Below are 17,553 nucleotides of genomic sequence, written 5' to 3'. Positions count from 1 at the left end.
ATATTTCCCACTTTATCTATTTGTAGAATAGGAATAATCACCATCATTCCTTTCATGGAAGGAAAGCAAGATTTAATAGCTAAAATATCCATAGTATTTAGGCATCATAAATCCCTCTTGGTCTTCCTGAAAACATGGCAGAGGCAGCTCAGATAGTTCATCCTCCTTTCCTGCTTTTGCAGACCCTTCACTGCAGCACAGAAACCAGGCACCTATGGAAGGAGTCAGAACAGGGCTGCCCATGCTGCCCAGCCCACTGCCTCTGCAGTTGCCACCAGGAGCCACTGCTGCTCCAGAATGTCAGTAGCTGCAAGGACTGGATCCAGACCACAGTTCCCCTCGCCTCCCCAGTGATTTGGGGATGTACAGACTTAAGAGGCCATGGTTCAGTTATTAAAGAGCGTGCCATAGCAGTGAACATCAGACAGGGTGAGGGCAGAATGTAATTAGAAAACATAGAGCATAATATAATCCTGCTCCTAGATACTACAGTAAGAGAAACAATATATAGAAAGGATAAAAATAGGAGGGATACCAAGTTTAGTGAAGGATCATACTTAAACATGCATGTGTTCATGTGGAAGAGCTGGGAGACAGCCCCAAGCATGCATGCCCACATCTCCCCCTTCCCATGTGTAGAAGTCTCTTAATGTGGCTCTCTTCAAAGTGCATTAGAATATTCGGCAGAAAAAATGTGATTTTTAAAAAATAATTAAGGTAGTTAGAATTATCGAAGAATTCCAAGCAAAGAACATGGAACAGGCTCTCTGGAACACATTTCCGGAGAGAGACACTTCTTTGCAAATACAAGCCCACCCTCTAGTGCTCAGAGACAGGTTGAGCACTTTATTCTTGGTTTAAATAAACTTCCTGAAATTATCAGTAAGAAATCGGCCCTGTTTGCCATCTCTTCCTAGTGCACTATGCCTCAAAATGAGTAACCTCATCAGAGGAGGTATAAATGACTAAATTATAAAGCACAGATCACCACAGCCTGGGTTATAAAGTCCTTTCACGTAAGAAAACTGCTGACAGACTGGCATGTGGCCTTCTTCAATACCCAGTCTCCAAAAATGCCCACGTCACGTGTTTTAAATGAATGTCGGAGCTGTCCACTCCAGGACAACTTCATACAGAATCACAGAATGTTAGGGATTGGAAGGGACCTCTGTTGCAATGGTCACCTCACAAAGTTTATCTCACACTTAGAACATACATCTCTATCAGGCACTAGTGTGAGAAAAAAATAATTTCTACCTTTTATATGTGCTCACCTGATCAGGGGATATTCTCGCTATACATGCAAATACTTGCTAAATTCTCATTCTCAATATTAAGTTGTGGCACTGTGTTCCAAAGCTCATCTGTACAACATTTACTCCCTTTATCAAACTCTACCCTGGTTTTGATTTCCATTTTGTTGGCTGGGAGAGAGCTACTGGGTTCTGCTCACAAAACACTACCGAGTGACCTTGGCGTGTTGCTAAGGCACCAGTGCCTCTGGTTTCCATCTGTGTAAGTACACAAGTGAACACAAACACTTTGGGAGGATTAGGCGAAGCACAGTGCTTACTTCCAGGAAATAGTACTTCTGGTGATTATTCCTGGTAGCCACAATTACAGTTAAAGGTCAATGTTCACAGAAAAAGCCCCCTTCAGACTCTCAGCAATCAGGGTTCCCTACCACCACCATTTCTCACCAGTCAATGATTAACAGAGTATCCCACCTGGATGTATTAGATCACCATAATATTTTAGAAACTGACACCAAAATGCTCAACTGAACAGACAGAAATACTTTCCAGAGGTGCACTATGCCCTTGGTTTAAATGAAACAGACACTGTTGAACAGAAAAAAAGAGAAGGTTCAGTTTTCAGTGCTTAGCCACTGGCCACCAAGAGAGGGGCTGGAGAACACAACACATGAGATGAGGCTGGGAGAATCGAACCTGCTCAGCTTGAAGAGAAGGCTGAGGGTGACCTTACTGCCGTCTACAACTACCTAACTGAAAGACACCAAAAAGACAGGGCTAGACTCTTCTCGAAGGTGCACAGTGATGGCAAAAAATGCAAAGGACACAAGTTGAAACATGGGACATTCCAGTTACACACTAAGAAAAAAAAAAATTACCAAGAGGGCGATCAAACACTGGCACAGGCTGCCCAGAGGAGGTGTGCTATCTCCATCTTTGGAGATGTTCAGGACTTGCCTGGATGTGGCCTGGAGCAGCCTGGTCTGGTTAGACCTGTTTTGAGCAGGTTGGAGGTCCCTTCCAACCTAAATGATTCTGTGATTCTTATTATATAATAGCTTGGCAGCTCTTTGCCCAAAGGTAATGTCTGCCCTTCCAAGGTTCTCCAGAACATGCACAGATCTGTTGGGTTCATATATTAACAACAGTCAACATGTGCTTTCAAAAAATGAAGAGCTCCGACACAACATTCTGAAGTATAAATTTTATCCATATCAAATCTGCCTGGAAAAATTCTCTAAATAACCACTGGCTCTGTCATCAAATCCTATAATGTTTCATTGCCAACTGAAATAAAAGTTTGTAACTTTTCTTTATTCCTGGCAATGGTTCACGGAGTAGTTCCTGAATTTCTTCAGTTTCTGACAATTAAAAAAGAAAAAAAAACCAACAACAAACTATTAGAACAGAAGTGTCAAAAGTATTAAGAACTGCACCTACAACCCGAAGGATCTGGAGAGACAACTCTGGGTGATAAAGGGAGATTAGTATCGATTTTATCATTAGGTAATGCCAGATAACTTTGACTATCACACTCTCAACTATTTGAGCCACTCCATCAGAAGAGACATCAATGCATCTAAAATTACTTCCAGAGAAATGGCAATTTCTGCAAGCCAAAGCCAAGACTTGGCTAGAGTAGGAGGTAATTTATCCTATGGATTGTGAATCTTCCAACTTTATATTTGTAGGATGGCATTTTATATAGCAAAGATGGCAGCATCAAACCCAAAATGAGCTCCTGGAACAAAGGAAAGTTATATTTTTCAGCAGTTTTCATTTGGCTGTTAGAGGGTCAAAGATTCTGTTGTTTTATCAGCTACATCCTCTGCAATGTACATAACCTATCTGCTCCAGAAGTAAATTAGCAGTATTTGGAAACACTAGCTTAAGGAAAAAAAGTGACACATTTTTGATGCTCACAGGAAAGCTCACCATGCAATAAGCACTTAAAGGCTACCTGATAGCATTTTGTTTATTTTTAACTCACACTGAATACACTGTTTTAATTTCCCCAGTGATGAAATGTTGCAAATGACAGCCACTAAGGAAACTTGTGTTTGTCGTTAGTTCTGTCATGCAAGCTTACAACTGAAAGGGTCAGGCTACTTTGCATCTGGAGGGGAACACACACACAAAAAAAAGTAATCACCAGCTGGCACTCTAGGGAAACTGAGTCTTGTTTTAAGACCAAAGCAGTAAATCTTCTAAGCATTAGGAAAGTGTCTTTTGGGGAGATTTTGCATCTCTTCCTGGAACAGTTAAAAATGCCTTTTTTTTTTTTAAAGGGCAACTATTTTGTAACAAAAAGTACGTAATTTGAAAATCACTAAAAGAAAAGATATCTTATAAATGTGCACTCGTTCAGGAAAGTCTATCAGCAGGAAAAAGTTTTGTCTGTTTATATGATCAACACTGACTGACAGCTCTTTAACAAAGTTATCCCATTTTACCAGTTAATCCAGTATGGTTGATATTATTGGCTCCCAAATGAAACTCCTGTAAACCAAAGTATATTCCACAGCTGCCCTAAGACCTGTATTGCCTTTTAAAAGTCTTCAGCTGAATATTTGATCACACCATGATATACTGGACCTGAGGAAACCAGTACTCACTGTTGTCAAGTTCTAGAAATGGCTGATTCACTCCCTATTTTCAAAGATCCATTTTCCAAAACATGAAATAAGTCTTTCCCATCAATTAATCAAAGCATTTTAAAAAAATATTCATTTTTCTTCCCTGCCTAAACTGAGGATTTCCATGATGATATTCTCTAAGCTGGAGGTTCTGCCAACGAATTGATGATAATAACAGTAAACACATAACGTACAAGTTGTAAAATTTTCTGTTGAAGTGAGCTGAACTACTCATCTCCAGATATACTCAAAATTGTGGTCAAAATTACAAGACTGCAAGCTCTGGCAACCTATCCCAGGAGAGTCTACTTCATATATATTTTCCCCTGACTTTGCAAAAAAAACATAGTTGGACACTCAAATTCCACTAAACGTGTGCTTCTACATCCACAAAATCAAAGCCAGATGGCATCATATTAGACAACTCACCTGGCTTTTATGTGCCTCAATTTCTTTATGAGCAAGGTGGAAATAATATTTATCTATCCTGTTGTTTAAAGAGTCTTTGTAATGTAGGCTGCAGTTGTCAGATGTGCAGGGGTAAGAATAATTGTTTTGAAGAGTGGAGGGAAAGGAAGTCATCTAACTGCACCTATGCACACAGCCTCTTCAAATGCAATAAGGCTCTGCATCTGTGTGACATGCTGCTTGTGTTGAGAGGCCACTGTTCTCTGGCAAATGCTGTATTTTCAGATCTGGAACACTTTCAACTGTCAGAGGACACCAAACTCATTAATAAAAAGAAATTAACATTGTTAAGATGATGGTCCAGTAAGTCTCTGCATGTGATTACATGAACAGCATCATTAAAGAGTAATGCATTCCAGCAGCCAAGTGAGGCGGCACACCTCGGATAGAGATAAGCAAGTTTCCCTTTGGGAATTTCCTGCTCACTGTCCACAGCAGCCATGTGTCACACCTGTACAATCGAGACACCAGAATGCATTAGACTTGATTTGAAATGCGGTCATCTGATGACAGTAAACACTCTTTTCCAATGACTAGCAGACCTTTAAGCCAAAGTGCTGTCATAGAAAGACAAATAACTGAAGGATATTGCAGAATATTTCTTCCCTTAGCTTCCCCCACAGTTATGTGCCCAGTATTACAATACATGGAACTACTTCCAGTGTGTTGCTTCCGTATGGTTGAAGTACAGGGTTTAATGCAAATACACTCCATACTGATTCCACTAAAAGTTACAACATTTTTCCTTCTGTGGCCATGATATGACGTGTAACAGGGGTTTTTTTGTAAGTACATATGTTAAAACTAAGGCAATCTATACAACTGACTGGAAACAACACAGTACTAAAGGTTGGCCAAGCTTTCTAGCAGAAAATTCTCTACTTCCAGAATATAATTAGGTTCCCGTGCCTAAAATCCAGCTTGTAGATCAATATCTGAATCCACCGGAAGGAGTTTTTTAAATTTTTTTGATTCACTGCTCCTGAGAAAAGACATTTTGAAAATGTTTCAGATGGATCAGGTGTGTAAAGTTGTCGTGTCCAACAGTCACATAACTTATGCCATCCCCAGTATGTTGTGTCCATACCTAATTGGGCAGCACACATTCCCAAAAAATCGATTTTCCCATCATCTTCCAGCTACCAAATTATACTTACTGTATTTTCAGAAACTGGCAGGAAGAAGGGTACATTACTGGGAAAACAGGCAGCCTCGTAAGTATAAAAGAAGCAAACAGGACTCTGTAACACTTGAAAGGCCAGAGAAAACCAAAAGGACAGAGGTCCCAGAGCACTAGAGAAAGGTAGGAGAGTCAACCTAACTGCAGTCTTTGGGAAGATACTGGAACAAATTATTAAGCAGTCAGTCATTGAGCATCTAAGAAGACAATATAATAACAAAAATAAGGTAACATAAATGTGTCAAGAACATTTTTTTGTCAAGAACAAACCTTTTTCTGACACAGTGAGCAAGGGAGAAGCCACAGATGTGATAAACTTGGCTTTTGATTGGGCTTTTAAGCTAAGTCACCTGAGAGTCTGACAAGCTGAGTAGGGAATTATGACCTAAACTGAAGAGCAGTTATGACTACATGTGAAGAAGTAATTAGGAATACTTCTCTTGCAAACAGTGAGTCAAATGGGGTTCCACAATGATCTGCCATGGACCTAGCTTTGTTTCATATTTTTCTTGCTACACTGACAATGAAACTGAGAAAGCACACATTCAGAATCTGGGCTGATAACTAAGGTGGGAAAGATTGCAAGCAGTTTGGTAAACATAAGCAGAACTCAAAAAGATGTTCTGAAAATTCTACAGAGACAGACACAAAGTACTACAATAATGATCAAGGAAACAAATTCAAGGGGAAAAACTAGCCAGGCAACAAAAACACAGTGAAAAAATCTAAAAGTTACAGCATGTTGCAGTTAAGAGTGCAATGGCAAACTGGGCACTATGAAGATCTAAGACACAAGTATTTTGCTCTGTTCAGCAGTTCGCAAGCAATGTACAGATTAAATACCACATCTAAAGAAAACTGCAGACAAAGTAAGAAAAACCCCAAAACTTTAAAAACACATGATCAGTAGGAAAATACTGAGTAAAAAAATTGTTTAGTGTAGAATAATGTGAAAAGAATTAAGCGTGAAGTCAAAATCTTCAAGTTCTTCTGCATATACAAGACAAAAATGGAATATCTTTATACTCACCAAGGACAGAACAAGTAATCATTGGCATCATTTGCAACACAGAATATATTAGGGATTAAAAAAAACCTCAATGAACTATAAAAATCATCATATAACAGAATTATATCAATAGATCATGCATTTTGTGTCACTGAAGGCTTTTCAAGACAAATTAAACAAATTCACCATGACATGTTTTGCTAGAAGTTGCCATAAGATTCGACACCAATTTAGTGAGCCAGTTAACTTGGTGCCACCTCAGAAATCAAGGGAGGCTAAAAACACATCACACTGATAGTGACAGTCAACTGCAACGAAGCAATCACTTTACCTACGTGACGTCCGTGTGAACTCACAAAGCAGGACTTCCGCTGACGTGAATAAATTCAACATGGGAATTGAAAATTACAAATTTGCCTGGATTAAACAAAAGACCTGTAACCCCTGTATTTGAAAACAAACAGTGGCATTTCTACTTAAAGTGGCAAATGCTGATCTTGAGTTTGTGTTTTGAAAGCAAGGTGCAAACAAAGCTGCTACACAGGTTTAACGAGGCAATCTGAGCTGCCTGAGGCAGGTATTTAAAGCTGAGCACACTAGCAGGTGCATTGGCCAGGCTCTTGCATATGTGTTTGAGCACAAATTAAAAGTTGTCGGGTTTTGATCAGCTTTGCAACAGTGGTTTTCACATACCACCTTCCACAGAGGGGACTCAGTTGTTTAACCAGTGCAAACCGCTTTCTCATTAGTGCCCCCACAACAACATCCTGCCATCTTCCTTGCATTACCGAACAGAAGATCCAGGCGAGAATGAAGACTGTGGCACCTGATACGTCTTGTCTTCCTAAAACTCACCAGCTGCCTTCCCAACGGGCTCCTCACGAGTTTCTGAACGACCCTGTTCCCAACTGAGGGAGGTTCGGGTGCGCAAACAACTTTCCGGTTGGGTATGAACGAGGCCTAACGGCAGTTTAAAATTACCCGCCTACTGCGCCTCACAAGATCCCCCAGGCAAGAAGGAAAGGAAGGGCCGGGGCAAACTTCGAGCCAAGGCAAACCTCACGGGCGCCCACCGGGCCGCACGGGCAGGCGGCACACGGCGGTGGCGCCTCCGGCCGCCCGCGCCCCGGGGAGCGCAGCCCCTGACGGGAACCCCGGGCGGGCCCGGCGGCCGTTGTGCCGTCAGCTCAGCATCACCTGCCCTGCGGCCGAGCTTCGCCCCGCCGCCCGCCTCGGCAGCAGCCCCGCGTCACGGCGCGGAGATGCCGCCACCGCTGACCCCCAGCCCCGCTCGTCCCGGCCGCTCTCCCCCCGCCCCCGGCCGCGGCGGCGCTCACCATGGCGACGGCGATGGCGGCGATCAGCCCGCCTCAGCCTGCGGCCGCGAGCGCCACGTGACGCCGCGCGAAGCCGCGCCCTGGCAACCGAAGCCCCGCCCCCGTGCACGGCCCAGCGATTGGGGCCCGTCAGCCGCCAGCGCTCCGCCCGCCGCCGGAAGCGGAAGTTGGGCGAGGTGGCGGATGTGGCGGTCGTGGGGTCCACGGCGAGCAGTACGGCTGCGCGCTCCGGTAACGTCCTTGGGGCCCCGCCGCCCCTCCCGTGGGGCGGCCCGGCCCGGCCTGGCCTGGCCGGGCCTGGCCTGGCCTGGCCTGGTCCGGTCCGGTCCGGTCCGGTCTCTCGTGGTGCTTGGGGCGGCCGGGGGTTGCGGCCGGCCTGGTGGCAACAGGGCCGTAGCTCGAGGGCGGCCGGGGCCGGGCTCCTGGGGTACCGAGGCGGGCGGGAGAAGGACTCGGTCCGGCTGCCAGGCACGTTGCGTTACCCATTCTATTGGCTCATACCGCTGTGGGCTGCGAAGCCTCTTTTCCAGAGCGGTGGGTAACGTCCAGCTCTGGCTTACCGGCAAGGTGAGGTGAGAGGGGGCACCTCCTCGGGCCTGGTAGCCGAGGAGAGGCGGAGGCCGAGTGGCGAGGGCTGGCCCGGTGGTGATTTTCTGTTGGTTTGCTCATGGGTCGTGACTCAGCTGTGTTAATACAGGATTTCCTTGCGTTGTCTGTCATACGGAGGGTTCTGTGGCACACGGTGTTAGCTGAGAGGGCCAGTGGTTAACGATTCAACCAGTGAAAAAGTTTTGCTTATTAGAATGTAATGAAAGGGGCATATATTTGGAGGCTTAGATTGAGACTTTGAAAGTAACAGGACAATAGGAACAGTATCATAACATGAACATTGAAGGAGCAGGATCATCAGCAGGTGGTCTCAGATGAAGCACCTAAGACCAAATGCTCATTATCAGTCTTTTGTTAATTATTCTGGCCTCTATCTGAGCAAGTACATCTTCATCATCCTCATTTTCCTCAGATGAGTAGAGATCCTCAATAAAAAATTAATGAATGGTAGTGTCTAACACATCAGGGTATTAAATGAGCAAAAATGTAACTCCAGCTGTAGAAGCAATGAATAGCAAGATATTCCTGTGTTTATAGTTTGACAAATCTCAAGGAGGGAAAGTTGTTTCTTTTATCTTCTGGTTATCAAAAAAAGATAAACCTCTTTTCCACAAAACAAATCATGAATCTAGAAAGCTGGCAGTAGTGTGCTCACTGCTTTTCAGGGCAGAGAGCTGTAGCAGTGGAAGTGAAAAAAAGCTGTAGCCAAGCCTTTTCAGTTAGTGGCATAACGAAAGGAAGCGAGGACTTTAGGAGATCTCCCTTAAATAACATGGAGAGCTAAAGCAAAACACAGGGATATAGCAATCTCAAACTAATGTAGTTAATGGCAGATCATAGAAAAGGGGGGTGAGTGGCCTGGGGAGTTGGGAGTGGATGGACCTGTGGATAAAGGAGGCAATGGTCAATAGCATTGGTGGATAAAGGATAAAATGGGCCAAACTGTGGGTAAAGTTTTACTGCTGGCTTAAATTAAGCATGTGCAGCCACTCAGGGCACCAGCTCCTGCTTTGGCTGGGAATTGGCTTTGTTAAAAAAAGCTGTATTAGCAAATAGGTCTAAAGCAATTATGCAACAGTGCAGTTGCCATTGTTTCCTGCTGACTCTTGGTCTACTTTAAGAACAGTGTGGGATTTCCCTTTCTTGTCATTCTGTGTTGATTTTAGGTTTTTCCAGCACAGTCCAGCTGTTGTACTCTGTGAGTGTTATAGAGTTTTAAAGGGTAAGATGAGGGCTTACTGAAAAAAGGAGGGACACCAGAAGGAGAAATCTGAGGAAACTGAAACTGGGTGAGGAGTGAGAGGTAGGAGTTGAAGTCCAGCTCTTAGTAAAAGAAGAAACAAGTGCCACAAGTCTCACAGGTCACCTTCTTTTAACTCTTTGGATCCTGGTGTGGTTTTATGATTTGGGGTGGGTTGGTTGGTTTGGTTTTGTTTTTTGTTTTGGTTTGGGTTTTTTTTACTGTGCCACTGAACTGGAGTTGAGAGGTTGTACTAGAAAACAAGGTAAACAGAGATTAATTGTTACTATTACCTTGCTAAAGATTTTTTTTTTTCCTCTCCTCCTCAGACCTAAGTTAGGAAGAGCTGACTGCTAAAGAGAAAATGACATCTCTAGAAAAAGGTAGGTGGTTTACTTGATATTTAAGCAGACCGGATTAAAATTACTTCCGTTCTAAAGACCAGAGTTACACTATATGCCAGACTCCATTCAGTTATTATTCTTTTTATGTAGCTGTTAAGAAGTAATTATGTTACTTCATTATTGCAGTGAAAACCAGAACTGCCTGGATGGAACACTTCATTGAATATGATTTTCTAATCCAGCTTTGTTTTGAAAAACAAGTTTGTCACTAGTACTGTCACCTGTCTGTGCACTTGTCTGTCAGTCCTGCTCTAGTATTTAGAACCTGTTGGTACTGAAAGTAGGGCAGTATAATGGCGCTACTACAACAATTCTCATGTTACTGCCACAGTATGTGTAGTTATATGCGAAGAAACTTCTGTGCTTTCACCCATTGTGAGGAAACTTTGCTACAATAATATTTAATTGAGTGAAAACTTAGTGAACTGAAATAAAATGAATTTCAGTAAGCATTATCATGCATATTGGGGAATTCAGAGCAGAATGCAGCGTTACTAGGAATACTGGGGTCTGATTAGAAATGAAGCAGAACTGGATTGCTGGCTTTTCTTAAACCTTAACTTGGGCAACTAAAACACATGGTAGGTAGTATTTAAAAGTCTGCTAAACTTCTTAAGGTGTTAGTAGCTATGTAGCTAATTTATTTAATTCTTGCTTTTAAAATGACACTCTTCTGATTCTGTCAGCTCCCAAACCCTGATTTTGCTTTCAACCTGTAAGTAATATTGTCAAGAATTTGTTCCATACTAGCCCTTTTTCATGTCTGCATTTAATCTTGTCTGTCAGCACAAAATTAAGATGAATACAATTCAGATAAAGGTTTGTGTCTTGTACTATTAGTATTGATGACTAATATGCACTTGAGTAAGAACTTTTCTTACTCGTGCTTGATAACTGCTGCTGCCAAGGACTAGTTTACACATGCAGTTTGCAGTTAAAATCTGTAACTTTGAAATACAGAAATTAAGGGTTACAGTGAGACTATAACAAAGTGAAAGGTGCTAAACTTTCCCTCCGCTGTTTCTAAATTTTAGTTGATGATGCCTCATCACCCATCCGAGGACCTGGAGATGGCATGGAAACAGAACAAACAACTGAATCAGTGGAAGTAATGACTGGAGCCAACACTGCGAACCATTGCATCCACCACAGCCCACATAAAAAGACAGTATCTTCCCTGAGTCCCGGAGTTCTGCAGCTAGGGAAAATACATGCTGATAAATCAGTGGAGATTGAAGCTATTCGTATATTAGTCCCCAAAGCAGCTATCACCCATGTAGTTCCAACGAAAAATACTAAGGTAGCTAAATCAGTGGGACATAAAGGAGACACATTACATCAGTCAGATGGACCCTCAGATCCCAAGAAAGAACAGATAGAGCTGAAAAATGCAATTGAAAAGCTAAAGAATTCAGAAAAGCGGTTGTTACAGGATAAAGAAGGTCTCTCCAATCAGCTACGTGTTCAGACAGAGGTAAGGAATTAAAGTTGTTTGGTTTTTTTCCTCTCACATCTGAGCTGCTTTGGTTTATATAGAGTTTGTGAATGCAAACAAGGAGAACTGCTATGACACTCTAGCCTTGAAACAAACAGTTTCCCTTTTGGAATTTATCAGCTAAGATACAGAGTTGAAGTACATCTTATTACTCCAGTACTGCCTCGCTGACAACAGATACAAGTATTTAAGACTTGAAGCTAGGAGAAACATATTGGAGGGATACAGGGAAATGTATCTTTCATGAGAAAAGATTTTATTCCTCAACTCAACTGCTGAATTTAAAATGTTATGCCATAGAAGGGGTGACTGTAATTTTCTACATCATATAATCTGTGGATGTCTTGTGTAATCCTTTGGTTTTTTACTGATTCAGGATGTGAACACTACTGAAACTTTGTTTCTTGTAGCAGGCATTTCATTCTTCCTCTTTGGCCTCCATTAGAATTTAAACAATGTGTTAAATGTGTATTAGTCTCAAATGTTTCTGCTTACTGGAGTGGTCTGTGAGATTTAATATACTCTGCACTGGATGCTGCTCATTCTGAAAAGAGGCAATTTATTGTTAGCAATTTGTACTAATTTGCATTGCATTCTGGTAGTAAGAGGTGTTTAATTCTATATTGATAGTTACAATACAGTCTGGTCTAATTCTAGGTGAATCGGGAGCTGAAGAAATTACTTGTTGCTTCTGTCGGGGATGATCTACAGTATCACTTTGAACGGATGGCTCGTGAAAAGAATCAGCTAATCCTAGAAAATGAAGTCCTGGGACGGAATGTGTCTCAGTTGTCCGAACAACTAGAGCGCATGTCTATACAGTGTGATGTGTGGCGAAGCAAATTCCTAGCAAGCAGGTATCCCTTCTTACAGAGCTGTTACAACAGCATTCTCCTTCAGTCTTTTATTACATACACCCATTGCAACGCCTGGCAATGTGCTTATGTACGCAGAGAACAGCCACGAAAGCTGTACTGACGCCTACTATGAAATCTGAGTATGCAGAAAAGGTACAAAGAAAGTGAGCTCCTTGTAAATCTGAATAGCTCTGCTTTTCAAAGGTCATACAGTGGGCCCTAAACCTGCTAAAATCTTAACTACAGTTCTTGTTAACACAGCAAGAGAAGTTCTTAATTCTGATAGACTGTGTGCAGTCTAGGGTTTAAAAATGTCTTCCAGGACAGCTGTCTTGCCTTAAAGGTAATTAGCTTGATTTTTCATCCCAGTCCCCCAAGTTTGATACCATCATCCATGTGTGAAGTTGACTTGGTTAAGAAATCTGCTGACAGTGATTCAGGGATGTACTGGGAAGGGCAACTCAGCATGGGAGAGAAAGTAGGGGCACCTTTTCATTAAGCACTGATTATATTACTGCTAAGAACCCTGCTGTTACTCTATAACCATAGAATAATGGGTAGGAAAAGTCAGGAGCAAATCTTAAGCTGGTCTGAATGTTGAAATCTCATTTGACAGTGGATTAGACTTGTAACTTGCTGAGTGTAGTTGTCGTACCTGATAGGTAAATAGTGCTCTAGGATTTTTAATCTTTTACCGTACTTGGATATAATTCACTAAATTTTGGTTATGATGCTTTATGTGTATTGCAAAAAAGCCTTACTGCTTGAAGGAAATGGTGATAGAATACAGCATCCTCCCTTTAATTTGCTGATAGTCCTAGCCAGGCAAGTGATACTATTGTAATTGTTTCTTTAGCATTAATGGGAGTTCTGAGATCAGGGATGCAAGTCCCTTCTAGGAATGACAGTGTGGTGATGTGCTTGGAGTAACACTCTTCGATATTATAATAGTCTGGTTTATTGAGATCTCAGATTTCTAGTTGGTAGTTTTTCAAATGTCATTCTGTTTTTTGTAGTTGCAGTATCACAGGCATTTGAAATACTTGCTTGAAGGGTCTGTGTCAAGTCTCCTGGCATAGCAAAATATGAGAACAGATGTCTCATTTGTACCTCTTAAATGCTTGTATTTGTCACATATAACATCTAGTTGTTGCCCTTGAGAAAGGCAAAGAGTTTAATGAATTCAGTCTGTAGCCATAGCTGTTACCTTTAGAGTTGAGTATGAAAAGATGTGATCAAGCATACTTGTGAGAACTGCATTAGTAAAACAAAATGTATTTGTCTTTATCTGTCAGGATGGTTGTCTACCGTGTTCACTTACTAAAGTTGTTTTAAAATGTCTGTTACCAGCTTTGTATTAAGTGACATAAGATTTTTTTTTAACTCTGCAAGTCAAAACATGATCTTGCACTTGTGTTGACTGTAGTTGAACAGAAATTGCTCCTAATACATGTCCTTTGTAATACGGTTGATAGAGGTCCTGCATGGGGGAGGGGGATGAGAACACCAGCTTAATACTTGGAGCTGACAAATTACAGTCTGCAGTAGAATAAAGGTGGCTTTCAAACTGCTCACTTACTTACACTACTGATTGGAGATTTCTTTTGCAGGGTTATGGCTGATGAGCTAACGAATACCAGAGCAATTCTTCAGCGTCAAACCAGGGATGCACAAAGTGCAATCCAGGACTTGCTGAATGAACGTGATCAGTTCCGTCAAGAGATGATTGATACACAGAAGTATGATTTTTCTAATCCAGACTACCTCTGTGTAAACTTTTCATTTCTGTCACCTTATTCTAGGCAAGAGAAGAATCAAATCACTTTCCCCTGTTCCAGTGATATTCAACAAAAAATAATGCTGTGGATAGTATGGTTGTTTTTCAGTCTGAGCTGAAAAAGCCAAAGTAGCATTAATTCTTTTTTCATCATTCCCTGGAGGTGTGAGGTGTTAGGGGTCATATACTGTGAAACTGACATCCCTCATATCCTTAGACTTTGTCTACTTTATCACTTACTGTCTTGACTTCAAGTCTCTTCTGTCTCCTTCCAAAATATACAGATTCTTCTGCCCACATTGGCTTTTTAATGCTTATCCTGCCAGATGTAAAAAGTTTAACCAGCGTTAAAATACCGTGGTGGTAAGGCTTTGTAGTAGAGGATAGCCTGTTTGCCTCCTTGTTTTAAACACTTAGACTTCCTTTTTTGGTTAACACTGGGCTTGTGCTGTAAATCTTAGGAAGAGGCTATTCCTCTTAAGTATGCTGTGTGCTGATAGTATAGAGTACAAAAATCACTGCGAGTGCTTTTTTCCTCTCTGCACAGGCTGCTGGAGGAGCTGATGGTTTCTCTTCAGTGGGGGAGACAGCAGACATACTATCCTAATGCCCAACCTTACACTACAACAGAGCTAGCAGCCGTAAATTGTAAGCTAGCCAAAGCTGTAAGCTCGCATCTTCTTGGAAATGTTGGCACTAACAGCCCAAAAAAGACTTCAGTAGCTGTGGAATTTTGCAATACCCCTGCTGAGAAAATGGCTGAAATGGTAAGAACTCTTCAAACATCTCAATCTGTCAGCACAGTCTTCGTTCTAGAAAGAAATGCCTTGCCTTGTGTTAACTGCTTAATATCTTGCCTTTTTAAAAAAATATATGCAGGAGAAACATGCTGAATAGAGCTGTCCGTTTCACTCATTTTAAAAAAAAAAAAAAAAAAAAGGAAGAATAAGCAGAGCAACTTAAATAATATGATGATACATACTGGTTTTTTCTCTGTCCCTAGCACCACAAATGACTGAGTTAAATTTTTGTAGAGCTGGTGTGTCAGGAGAAAGCCAACTGAAAATACTTAGTTGAGTTTAAACACTAAGTGGGAGAAGAAACCTATTTCAGGTAGGTGTAAGTCATAACACTTCAGCAGTAGTTTCCGTTGCCCTAAAAATCAATTCTGCTGAAAGTGGATGGAAACACAGAAGTTGTACGGTTATCTTTCAAGATAAGGTTCCACTGCAGGAAGCTTGATGTTTAAATAGGAAATTAGACTAACAGTTTAGTCTGGAAGCAATTGAGTAATAGTTGAGCAGCTCACAGTACCTGTGGTGTTCTTGCCTCGTTTTGCTCAACTCTGCTAAAAATATTAGATTATTTTTTTTATTCTCAACAAAATCATACCTTGGATTTCTGATGGACATTACTAATTTATAAATACTACTTAATGTCTTTCCATTGAGGGTCTGGGTAGATGGATTTTAATTTTCAACTTGAAAAAAACTTGCTTTTGAGCAGAAACCCTTCCTAGCTGTTAGTGAATGATAAACCCCATTTAACTTAATAGATACATGTTCATTCTCAACTTTTGTATCCTTAGGTGCTATGTGCACTGGATCCAGCTGCATCAACAGAAGTTTCTTTTTCTGAGACTTCTCCATCCACCTTCCTTTCCACAAAGAAGAATATTGGAAGGTTTCACCCATATACAAGATATGAAGATATAACTTTCAATTGTTGCAATCACTGTCAGGGAGAGCTGGTAGCCCTTTAAAAGCACTGCCCATGCAATTGCACATGCATTCTTTCTGAAGAATTACACTAGTTGATGTTTGGCAGGCTTCCCTTTTTCCTATTTTTGTAATGGGTGGGTTTAACATTTGAAGTTATGGCGTTTCTGCCTCTCTACCTCTTGAAGTTAGGGACTGACAGCGTTTCCTTAGCCTCTGGGATACTTCTACTGCTTCTCGGTATGGAAAACAGCTTATTTTCTTCTATGAAGGCAAGACCAAACATGCTGGTCCAATTTGTAGAGTGTGGAAATGACCTTGGCTACTTATGGTTTACAGTGTTGTTAGCAAATCTCGATGAATTTCTTTTTAGAGGGAGACAAGAGCATAACTATACCAAAGTAAATGAAGTGCTAATAGGTTATGTGTTTTAAAAAAAGATGGAAAATGGTCAGCTCCATGCTTTTTTAATCTTAGCCAAGGTGGTGAATTGTCCCCAAGTCTACATTCAGCCTTTTAAATTTAGTAATAAAAAGGAATATGTGCAATGATTCTTCGTAGATGTAAGTTCTGAAAGTAAGGGCACAGGCAGTGTTGCAGCCCTGCTGGCAAGAAGGGGGAAGAGCTTGAATGAACAATAGCTATAATATATAAATAATAACTGGTTTTAAATGTATTCTGGAAAACTCTGCAGGGTGAGATTATTCTTATGTTTCCATAAAGCTAAAATAATGGCTTTTCCATCTATTTCAGTTTCTAGAGTGAAGCTGTTGCATGGCTGATCCTCAGCAAAGACAGACTGATATACCTCCTTTAGTACACAGTGTTGAAACCTGACCTAGTATTAGAACATGGTCCTTGCCCAAGGTCTTCCTGGGTGTTAGGGAAAGATGAAGCTAAGCACTAAGTTTGCACAGGTATTGGTAAAAAAAATATTTTTTTTTTTTACTTGTATGGTTTTATAATCTTGATATAGGTTCTAAGAGAAATTTTAGCAGACAATCTGCTAAATCCAAAGAAGTCTATTTAACTTTCAAATGTAAAGAGGAAAGGTAGGAGGATGCAAATATGCATTTTAATTTCTTAGTTTCACTCCCAAATGTAGTCTGGTTTGGGAAAGGGTTTCTGAAATGGTTGCTTTTACCCAGTTTTCCTTTGAATCTCATACCATGTTCAGAATATGTAAGTTATAAGTTCTTGCTGTTCCTGGCCATGCTTTGATTTGCATGAAGAAAACTACAATAAACTTTCGTTGCTTGCTTTCAAGTTAGAACTTTGGATTTAACATAGCTGTATTTCCAACCCTGTTTCCTCTGAAGCATAAAAGGAACATAGAACTGTAAAACCGTTCTGAGGAAATGAACAAAGAAACACTTCTTTTATAGGTTACTAAATTAGGAAGATGCTATGAACCTTTAGAAATTTTCCCCTGCATTTGCTTGCTAGACACAAGAAGCATTTCATGCCCTTGGTGTCAGGGGAAGGTACAGGAAGGAGGAAGACACCTGTTACTTGTGTTTCTCGTTATCAAGTGAAACTTTCATTTTGCATCCCTCCCCTTTATGCTGGT

The 17,553-nt window shown here is 41.2% G+C and overlaps 2 protein-coding genes across 5 annotated transcripts in view; one reads left to right on the top strand and one right to left on the bottom strand.

Moving 5' to 3' along the window:
• The window catches only part of NME7 (NME/NM23 family member 7), a 96,865-nt gene extending 88,942 nt beyond the window's left edge, over nt 1–7,923 (bottom strand). The window contains exon 1 of the mRNA XM_065637886.1: nt 7,884–7,923. Within this exon, the coding sequence (XP_065493958.1) occupies nt 7,884–7,886 (3 nt within the window). The 5' untranslated portion in view covers nt 7,887–7,923. The remainder of the gene's footprint in view (nt 1–7,883) is intronic.
• A 115-nt stretch (nt 7,924–8,038) lies between these two features.
• Nucleotides 8,039–17,550, top strand: BLZF1 (basic leucine zipper nuclear factor 1). 4 transcript variants are annotated; one of them, XM_065642246.1, is made up of 7 exons: nt 8,039–8,114; nt 10,062–10,115; nt 11,171–11,610; nt 12,289–12,488; nt 14,099–14,227; nt 14,813–15,032; nt 15,854–17,549. In XM_065642246.1, exons 2-7 carry the CDS (start codon nt 10,097–10,099, stop codon nt 16,025–16,027), a joined length of 1,182 nt encoding a protein of 393 aa, XP_065498318.1. In that variant the 5' UTR covers nt 8,039–8,114; nt 10,062–10,096; the 3' UTR covers nt 16,028–17,549. The 4 variants fall into 4 exon arrangements, with proteins under 4 accessions (XP_065498318.1, XP_065498344.1, XP_065498336.1 ...); XM_065642272.1 differs by lacking the exon at nt 8,039–8,114 and adding an exon at nt 8,145–8,351 and having other exon boundaries at nt 15,854–17,550; XM_065642264.1 differs by lacking the exon at nt 8,039–8,114 and adding an exon at nt 8,363–8,450 and having other exon boundaries at nt 15,854–17,550.
• The last annotated feature ends 3 nt before the right edge of the window (nt 17,551–17,553 follow it).

Source organism: Caloenas nicobarica, chromosome 1, assembly GCF_036013445.1.
Source record: "Caloenas nicobarica isolate bCalNic1 chromosome 1, bCalNic1.hap1, whole genome shotgun sequence".
Lineage (NCBI taxonomy): Eukaryota > Metazoa > Chordata > Aves > Columbiformes > Columbidae > Caloenas > Caloenas nicobarica.
Note: the sequence above shows the minus strand (reverse complement) of the source record. Positions and strands in the feature narration are given on the sequence as shown.